General features: G+C 36.1%; 1 protein-coding gene across 1 annotated transcript; it reads right to left on the reverse strand.

Moving 5' to 3' along the window:
* Window positions 1–3,410: 3,410 nt before the first annotated feature.
* On the reverse strand, window positions 3,411–8,459 carry LOC121725466. The gene is made up of 6 exons (XM_042112469.1): window positions 8,270–8,459; window positions 6,393–6,543; window positions 5,432–5,543; window positions 4,413–4,547; window positions 4,047–4,260; window positions 3,411–3,624 (listed from the first exon to the last, which is right to left on the reverse strand). The coding sequence occupies exons 1-6, from the start codon at window positions 8,427–8,429 to the stop codon at window positions 3,470–3,472; spliced, it is 927 nt and encodes a 308-aa protein (XP_041968403.1). The 5' UTR covers window positions 8,430–8,459; the 3' UTR covers window positions 3,411–3,469.
* Between the last annotated feature and the right edge of the window lie 2,372 nt (window positions 8,460–10,831).

Genomic DNA, 10,831 nt, shown 5'->3' on the forward strand with positions numbered 1-10,831 from the left:
TAATTGTGGGTCAAGAAAAAATAAAACATCCTTTGACATCGTACCTTTTCTAGGTATTCTATATATTCTGTCTAAAGTCAAAATAATTTAATGTGGCACCAGTGGTTATTGATCTTTCTAGTCTAGGAGCTGTGAGAAAATGCTCGCTCACAAAAACTATTAACTTCAGAAAAAAAATTGAACTATTATAAAGACACATAATTTTATATTACATTCATCAGAAAACCTTTTGGTAACTCTTAGTATGATATACTGCAACTATTTATGAGTTTAAACTTTAAGGTGATATAATTATGTGTTCATAATGAGTTCACATCGAGTATGTAAATTACGATATCGCCCTTAGACTAGAAACATCACTTTATTGTCAATCACGTTTTGTATAGAAAACGGTGAAATATGATAAGTATTTTACCAGAGGGTTAATGACCGCTACGATCTGAATACAGAGATTTTAGTTGAAGTACTTACTCCTACTTACTTCTGTGATGCCTTGATTTTTCAAATCAAAATTGTCACCGTGGCTTTGCTAAAATATTCGTTAAGGTAGTTTTATGAGGTGCTTATAATGTGATGCTGCTGTGACCGTGACATAAAGGCTGCTAATAATCCCTAAATCTAAAATTATGTATACAGCTGGTATACAGGGTTCAACGGAAATGGCCTCACGAAAACGAGTGTATCTCCTTGGTACTCCTCCCACACAAAATCAATTATCTAAATGTATTAAAATAATGATCTCTTCTAACAAAAAATTTACACAATTGATTAATAAGCCAAAAATATAGTGTAACATTTTTTTATTTATTTATTTAACTCTTTATTGTACACAAGAAACACATAAAGATATAATTAACACGGAAAGACGACACAAAGGAACTGCTCATTTCTAAAAGAAATCTCTTACAGCAGCCCTACGAAGAGATACAATTTAAAAGACAGCAGATAGGACGTGCACAAACAATAGCTATTAACTAATTAAACTAAATCAACTATATATACAACAATATCGAACTAATAATAATTTACACTAAGACTATAATATAAAACCTATATATAAAATCAATAAATAATAATATGAATATAATAAATAAATACTATATGTATACATAATAATACAAATTACGGTGATTGAGAATAAAGATAATGCTCTTGCAATCGTCTTTTAAACACAGCGATAGTTGGACTGTCACGAACAGTGTGGGGAAGCGAGTTCCATAATCTGACTGCGTGCACGGTAAAGGAATAGGAGTAGAAATTGGTACGATGGGATGGGAGGGAGAGGTTAGTTCTGATACTGGATCTGCACGGGATTTCAGGAGGGTGGGAAAAATTAAATCTATCGTGCAGATAGGATGGAGAGAGAGGATTATGCAAAATATTATAAAGTAAACAGAGGATATGGGAGTTGCGACGGAGACGGATAGGAAGCCACTTGAGCCTCAACCTGAAGGCTGATACGTGATCAATTTTTTTTAAGTCCAAACACAAAACGGATACAGATATTCTGTAAACGTTCTAGTTTTGTTACAATATTAAAAAGTAGTAGGTTATCATCTGATAATATATTTTATGTCCAATGTACACTACAAAATTATTTCTAGACGATTAAGTACGTATTTTTCAGGTTTTGTGTGTAATTTTTATTACCTAATAGGTACTTACAATTATTACTTACTTGTAGTATGTGTTATACTACATAATTTCAGAAGCCATGATTTACAAGTTATCAATAAGATAGTACTTTTTTTTTGTGTGTAATAGACATTACCTACACAGAAATAAGTTGTACAAATGTAATGTAAATTACATAACATAAAGATTGAAATATTGTTGTACTATTTATGTTAATTATTTAAAAATTGAAAACAGTTGATTAAGTCTTATTATTTTTTTTTTTCGTAAAATGTTTTCCTGCACAATGTCTGTTACGGTCGCAGTTGGATTTTAGAATTATAATTATTAATGACTTACCTCTAATTAAATGAAATTTTTTTAATATAAGCCACATTATCTGCCAGACTCTTCATTAAACTGAAGTTTAATCATCATTAAGGCTGGCGCATAAACGGCAGTTTAAGTTGCAGTCGAGACCGACTGCAAGATGCGGTTGCCGCACGGCGATCTGCAGTTTCCATACAATATTGACAGACACAAGGACTAGACTCTAGCTAGAGTTTTACAATTTTTTGTTAAAATCGTCATCGACGCGACGATTCCGTAGCGATGGACTGCTGCAGAGGCAGCGAAGGCGTAGGCGATGTAGGCGACCGCCCATACGGCCTCGCGGTCCAAGGGGTTTCGCGCCTCGATGGTCCGTATACGCAAAAAATATATAGATTTAACTACTCATCTGACAATAAATAATAAAAGGGCGAGACGGCTAGTAATTTTTGTACGGTTGAAAAAAAAAGGCAAAAATTGTAAAAAAAATTAAAGTTAGGATAGTCCTCTAGCGTCCTCGGGCCTCGCAAAATTTATCTTGCCCACATCAGGTTTTGCCCCGCCACTGGACTGCTGCTAAAACCAGATGTCTATCTAGTCTCTTACAGTACTAATAGAAGTGGAAAGCAGAAAAATATAAATTTCGGAAAGAAAATACCTAAGCAACCTGTTGCACGTACATTGTAATTAATGTAATTAAAAAAAATATTTTATGATAGAAAACATATTATGTTAATGAATGTAATATTGCGTAGAAATAATAGAAATTCTTAGTAAACATTTTTTAAATTGTTACTCCTATGACGTTAAAAGGTAATTAATATAAAAAAAAAAAACTTATAAGAGAAAAACAATTGAGCAAGACGCTAGTAGAGTTTAAAGCTGTACAAAGTTCAACACTTTATTTTTACATCTGAAAAGGAAACACAATTACAAGAAACTGCAGTCTAGTTTGTTAATCTAGTTACAATTCAGGTTGTAAGATGGTACCCTTCCAACGTCATAATAATATAAGTATTATTATCAGTGACGGATTAAGACTACTTCATGCCCTAAGCAATCTATGCCTGTGTGTGGAATCGGTCTACCTAAAAACATTAGTTTTATCCTAAGAAACTTTTTTCGTGTGGTTTTTTTGGTGACGTGAGAGTGAGATGTGATGGCCTAAGGACGGATGTTTTTTGTCCTTATTCTGGTGCCCCCTCAGACCCGATGCCCTAGGCAATTGCTTAATTTGATTAAGGGTTGATCCGTCACTGATTATTATAGTTGAGCTAAATGTTAGGCCCTAGACGATCAATTCTATTGTGCAATATAATTAAACAATATAATTGAACAATTTATTTGACTATAAAACTGAAATGCAGGCGCAGTCAATATAATTAACCCTAGACGGTCAATTATAATGTTTAATAGTAGGTATACAAAATATTTAATTTTATATCACATGCCATACGTTCCTATAAAATTGTATCAATAATTTATTTCCTTGTTACTCTCAAATAAATAGTATTATCAAATTAGACTAATCCAAACACAGTGTCCTGAAAGTGCCAGGCATTCCCATGCATTCGTTGTTGAACGTGTCCTTCTGTCTCAAGTCTTCGTTAGTACACATCGACTTCATTTTCTGCAGATGCGCGGAGAATTTTGGTGAACTTAAAACGTTCACCCAATCAACTGAAAAAAACGTTTACATCATTAAGAGAGGCAACGGGCTTTATTTTCCACCGAGACACCACACAAATTAAAGGTATATATTTATTATTAGATATATATTTCTAAAAAGTATAAATTATAATATACATCCTTATTATCCAGAGACGGACTAGCGCTAACCCGACAAAATAACGTAACTAGGTCCGCCAACTGCCTATGAATCCATTTCTCGACACCCATGACCCCGTACACCTTTTTAAAATTCGGCACATTTATTCAGACGCTGATATAGACTAATATAAATACAAAAACTGGGCAGTTCCCAAAACATTACTTACATACTGGTCGAATTAATAATCTCCTTTTTAAGTAAGTTAAAAACATAAAGTTATTAATACAGGACGTATATTAACTTTATGGTTAAAAATCTTTTTGAAACTTACGATGAAGTTCGTGTATAGATTTGCAGTTTCCTCCATATTCGGCGGGCAATATCTCCTTGGGTACGATTTGGAATATCGAGTCGAAGTCCTTGTGTGAGGTCACCCTGTGCGCGATCTTAGCACTGGCGGCTTGCCTGAAGAAGCTCACTACTATGTTCATCACCTTCGAGTCGGAGACTATGTGGAAGCCTTTCAATCTCACCCCGAAGCCTTCCTAAAATTATTATAAGAATTGTATGTAATGTTAGATCCTTTAGAATCTTAGAGATGTTTAAAAATGCAACTGTGTGTAGAAAAAAACAATGCCAGAAAAAACCCAGACCCGTTGGGGTTATGTTTATTAATTTATAAATGCCTGATGCTTACCACCAGTATCCTTATAAGATTATGAACGTCGACGATGTCAGTTCTCTTAACAATATCCAAAACATCGGCTTCAGTGTAGTCGAAAATAACTATCAGGCCGCTACAGTAATCGTAGGTATGGAGGTATTCGAACATCTGGAAATAATACGGTACTTATAGATTATAATTTATAATACTTAGGACCAGTAGCGGCGTTAGTTGGAGGGGCGACGCTAGGCGACTGCCCAGAGCGCCGGATAAAAAAGGGCGCCGCGCCGCAGGCGTCACAATTTTTAGCACTACCACAGAATATATATTAGTAGTACCAAGCACTACCAGCACCCTGCGGGGCTAAAATGGTCACATTTAGCAATTCCTCTCAATCAATTCAGCAAATGAATTGTCAAAACTGTCAAACTGACAAATGTCAAATCAGTACAAAAATACAGAAATGAATTGCAAGCAGAGTTGCATTAGAAAAATGAATCATATTATGATTCATATCATGATTCTTCAAAGCGATCATTTTAGCCCCGCTGTGCGCCGAAGGAATCTCGCCCAGGGCGCCAAAACCGGCACTGCTTAGGACAACGAACATGACACCACGAACGAAGTCGCCGATAAACCTTGGTTTTGTGAGGATATATTGTATTAGTTTTAAGTTTCTTGAAATAAATAAATATTAAAAAAAAGAACAATAAAATCCTATTAGTTTATGGCGCGCACTATTTTAAAATGGCTCAGCAAAAATGGAATAGTAAATAGTAGTCAAGTAAGTTAAGTTCTATCTCGTCAATTTTAGGCAGTTTTTATGTAAGTATATTTTTTTCCGGAACTCAATGTATTTTCATACCAAACTACCAAAGCATTCTTAACGGTTTGGTTGTAAAAAAGTAGAAGATAGACACATGCATTTATATACGTTCGATTTACAAAATGTCTACATTACTAGGGTCCCGTTTTTACCCTTTGGGTACGGAACCCTAAAAAGCGACTTTGTTGTATACTATGTAGTGAAGTAATTAAGTATGGATTCTTACTGCTGTACACCATCTGTAGTAGTTTTGCAAGTCGTCGGGTTTTCCTCCCACCATCTTCAGGAAGTAAACTCTGTAGTGATCACTTGTCAACTTCGGCAGTAGTCCATCGATCCTAAGATAATAATAATTATTATTATTAAGCACCGAATAAAAAATAAGGTAAAATACTAAGCATCACATTTTTAAATTTTAGTATTTTTCGGGTAAACTTGTTCATGAAAGAAAATTATTATTATATTACAGGGAAAAGGTGGCAATGTGGCCCCTGTATATATATTGGCCCCCTTCAATATTTTTAATGTTTTAACAAGGCTATCCAGTATAATTTTGGTGGAACGGGATGCTCGCGGCATGCTACTAATTTAGCACCATACAAATCTAATAGAGGCTGTCAAGTTCGATTGTCATTTGATCGAGTTTAAACTTGCGACCGCTGACCGGTGAAACTTTAATCGTGTATGATTTTATTTCGATGGTTGTAGAGCCATGGGTACATTCTCAAATTTTTGACTAATGGGCTATGTAGACTGTGGAGGCTCCAAAGGTGACTATAACATTTGTGATTTTTGCCGTTAAGTTTCACTTGTGTAATACATTTAATGTGACATCCCCGGGGGGTCACATTATCATCACTTGATCACAATAGACATAACTAATTGATCTCAAAATACCAAATGTGATTGATTAAGAAAAATTAAAACTTTCGATTATCCTGCACGAGTTTTATTTATTCCCGAATAAGACATGTTTAAACGAATAAGAAGTCTCTTAATGTATTTTTTAGGTTTCTGACTCTTATATTTTTTAAATAATGCTTGTAAAAGCAAAGTGGGGGCCACATTACCACCTTCTCCTATATAAACTATAACGACGACATTATTTTGAGAAAGGCTTTAGATTCTATATTATGTTTGTATTTTTTTTTACCTTTTCCATTGATAAGAAAAAAGTTATATCTTACACATATTTGGAATCTCGACAGATATCAGCGTCGAACTGTTCAAAGTATTTCGGCAGGAGAGTTCGGTACGTGCAGAGTCTGTCCAGTTTCTTCTTCACCTTCTCAACTGATCCTTTCGCCAAAATCAGAGCTCTTTCTAAATATTCACTACCTGCAGAACAAAATCATAGACCGTAAAGTTTAATCTTATTACACCATACGGGGTAATAATAATAATAATATCTATGTACGGTTCACACCACGTTAGTCTGGCCCCGTGCTAAGTACCTACCTGAAGGACTTGTGTTACGTATACCAGACAACGGAAATATATTCAATACCTTTATCCTATAACTATATATATTTAAGATTTTTATTATATGACACACATATATAATACACATCCATGACCTAGGAACCTTGAATACTTTTTGTTCCTTCGGCGGGATTCGAACCCGCGACCCCCCGCTTGAGCTACCAACAACCCATCAACTGAGCCACAGAGGTCGTCATAATATGTTAATTATTCAGTTTCGAGGCTTTTGCAGAATGAATATCGTCCCGAAAATAAAACAATTATGAGATCAACTTTGCTACTTGAATAAAAGTTTTAAAATGTACTATTATGTCCTTTCGTCAAAGACTCAGAGTACACTGTAAGATAAGCAGTGCCGTAAGAGTTCTAACTACGTTTCTATTAGTAATGCCTCAATATCATGAAAAGTGAGAGTGACACTGGACCATGCATCAAAATAATCAGGTTTAAAAAAACTGGTGATATTATTCAATTGCTTTTATTATGGTAAATAAACAATAATTGCATCGTGATTGTATCGATGTCGTAAAGGTTTTATTGGCATTAATAACCGGAACAGAAGGTCTACCCTGACCTTTTACTGTCAAGGAACAGAAACAAGGTTAAAATGAGGCGGAAAACTGAATAATGAAAAAAATTTAATCATCCTGCCAGTATGGAAAAATGTCTTTAGCGTACGTGCTCCGAGAAATCGGGAACTGAAAAGCCCGTTTTAGAGTTTTGTTGAAAATTGCCGAGTGCTGGAATGCCGAAAAAAAAAAACAAAATCTAACAGCACCGAGAATGCAAAATACCATGTCGTACTTAACTATTGAGCTATTATCTATATTAAAATTTAAAACTTAAACCATCTAACTCCGCAGGATTACTTAGTTACATTTGCATCAGATCAGATTATGCGTTACGGTGGAATAAGTACACATTAATTAATATAGTGGCGTTATGATCTGTCTGAACGGGTCTGTAATCGAAAAACCTCTATCTATTGTTAAGAATTCCCTATGAAGAAGGAAAGAAAAAAAGATGAGCCAGCCTTCGCTTCTGACCCATAATGATAATGTTCTAGGCCAGGGGCTCCCAATCTTTTTCAGCGTGCGGCGCAGATACACGTTCAATATTTTGTCACGGCGCGGCGCCCTACTCTACCTAGCTATTAGAAAAAGATACATAAATAATTAACACCTTTAAGCGGGTAAATAATAACAAACATATATTTAATCATCTATCTGCTTTGTAAAATTATTATTATTATTTTTTTTTATAATATTTGTGGTTTCGGATAATGATGGAGGATCGACTCACGTCGCCCCTCGTGCCTTTCCACGGTGCACCAGGGCGCCGCGGCGCACACTTTGGGAACCTCTGCTCTAGGCTTTATCAATTCTAAATTGAAGACATGAGTGGATGAAGTGGATAACTAACATTTTACAGCATAAAAGCTAATTTTTTCCTCATAATTTTTGTAACTAGCTAGGTAGCTAATATGTCTAGCTACACATAGAATCCACATTTTGATATCAAATCAATATCCCAAACTTGAAATTGTTGCTTCTACCCTGTCTTCAATTCGTTAGACACTTACCCAAATCCTTGTCGACGAAATGCTGTTGCTTCTTCAACCATTCCTCCAAAAGATTGATCGACTCATGTATTATCTTTTTGTCCAAATTGTACTGTTTTCTTAGAAAGTCCAAAGTTTCAGCGCGTGTCTGCAACACTTCATTTTTGGGAATCACCTCCATGAATACAATCTCTGAGGGCTAAGCAGCTATCGACAGGTTTAACTTTGCCTTATTGTTTATAATATTTAATAAAAAAGTTTATATTATTAGCAGTAAAAAGCTACAGGACCTTGCTAGTCCGCGCCGGGCGAAGTTATGAACGAAACAAATTAAAGGCTCAACAGTTTTAACTCGTATGACACTAAATAAGGTTGAGTTAATTGGAGAATAAATTTGTATTTTTTTACGTTTTATGACAGACTGTAATAAAAATAACAGCTCAAACGTTGTGAATTGTGATTATACTTATAATATTAATATGTAAAAAATGTTTTGTATGTGTGTATCATTTTATTTTTAGGTTTACTTAAGGCAACAAAGGGCCATACAATATATACTTTGAACTTTGAAGGCTAACTTTATCTAATGCCACGTGCTACAGACGTATTTTGAATCCATGGGGTTGCTGAAATATTTTGTAGTTTGCAGACGGTCTCACAGCCTATTCGATCTCATATCCTAATGTTCTATTGTTTTCTATCCTGTTTTATGTGTAACTCAGTATGGCTATAACAGTAGACAGGGTTTCTTTTCACGGGAAAAGAGACCAAATGACAGATTGACACAGGAAATATGACAATTAGCCTCTAAAGGGGGTGACAGACGTGCGAGTAACGAGTACGCGGATATGGCTCGAGGATCTTAATCGCCTGTGTGTCAGCAAAGAGCCGCGAGCCTGGGGGGTAATCCACTGTGAGCGATTCTCGTGTGTGACGCGAGCCGAGTAAGTTTGCAAAGTTAAAACCCACGTACTTTAAGTTCGTACGTCTATCGGGCACTTAAAAACAGTCAGTAATTCAATTCTTTTGCTTCTCTACTTTGGCAGGTTTGGCCACGCCAAGTGTGCTTGGTATGCGCAGAAGTAACAAACTATTTATTTATGCCTATTTACGCTTATGCTTATTTACTTAGTTAGAAACTGTAAATTTAGCATCAGTAATGTATGTACGATGATTGTGATGCTAAAGTATATAATAATACAAGCACAAAACATAAGATTTTACCTAAGTCTGTAAATCGCAGCCAATATTGCCTCAATTATTTTATTAAATACAAGTTGATTATAGCCTAATGGTTAATTGGGCATAAATATTTTATTAGTTGCAAAGTGTAAATAATTAAAATTAAGGTTCAGGTCATGATATTTGATTACGTTAAAATTAACATTATTAATGATTAAATCCGATGACGTTAAGATGCAAAAAAGTACGTTTAATTTTTAATGACTAGATTTTTAATAACCTAGACTTAAAAAAGTATAATTAGTTGAACAGCATGTGTTTGGAGCTCCATTGAGTTAAATCTTATATTTTAACCTTCATGCATTTAATTCGTATTCCTAGGCTACGTGGATTTTTCCGAACCGAGTAGGTACTTAGGTACTAGATGATACCCTCAACAGTCAACTCCGTTTTTCGTTAAAATTCGTTTATCGGATTCTGGAATTATTATATTACGTCCTTTCCTGTGACTCAAAGTATCTATACCCAATTTCAGCAAACTCGGGTCAGCGGTTTGGAGTTTGGACGTAAAGAGGTAACAGACAGACACACTGTCACATTTATAATATCAGTATGAATCATCAGAAAAGTTTGTCATAAGCCGCTTACTGACCAAGTGAGCAGCTACGCGAGGCAGTTGCTCAGTCGGTCAAACGCATGCGTTGCCTCGCCTGAGCGTGCCGCGGCCCGAGCCGAGCGTTGTCGGTTTTTGTCGATGCTCAAGGCGCCTCGGTACGTTTGCCGCGCTCAAGACGGGAGTGTTTTGCCTCGCATATTCGTTGCGTGTTAGGACTTATGCGTCATAGATAAAGAACAGTGTCTTAAAATAATACAACTGTATGGTGAACATATACGACTTCGGGATGCGCAATGTCCTGATTACACAAATAGCGGATAGATAGCCAGAAACGAACCTTCCAATAGCTGAATTAATAAAAAGGCAGTGGTTGTCGTCACCGCTTTCCGAATGTGCGGCTTCATTGTGGTCTCGGGCAAACTATACGCACGCGCGGTCTCTATTCGACTTCAAGTTAAACTGAGCATCGATTCTGGCTCGGCCTTACGATGGCTCGGTTTAGCCACGCGAGGCAGCCTCTGTAGAAAAATACAGACCGAGGCCGTCCCCCTCGGCATGCGTACCGCGGTAAATACCCGAGGCTGCCTCGCGTGGCTGCTCGCTTGGTCAGTGCGTGGCTATAGGCAGATGGCGTAGCTAGGTAATCGCGTTTCATCAAACGCAGACGGCAGATGAACCCAACCAAATCGCAGCTTCGCCATCTGCGTTTAAATAAATTTCTGTGAAGGTAGTACTAGTAGAATTTTAGAATTTTTTAGATTCCAATAAGACAAATACTTTAAAAT

This window comes from Aricia agestis, chromosome 3 (genome assembly GCF_905147365.1).
Source record: "Aricia agestis chromosome 3, ilAriAges1.1, whole genome shotgun sequence".
NCBI classification, from domain to species: Eukaryota; Metazoa; Arthropoda; class Insecta; order Lepidoptera; family Lycaenidae; genus Aricia; species Aricia agestis.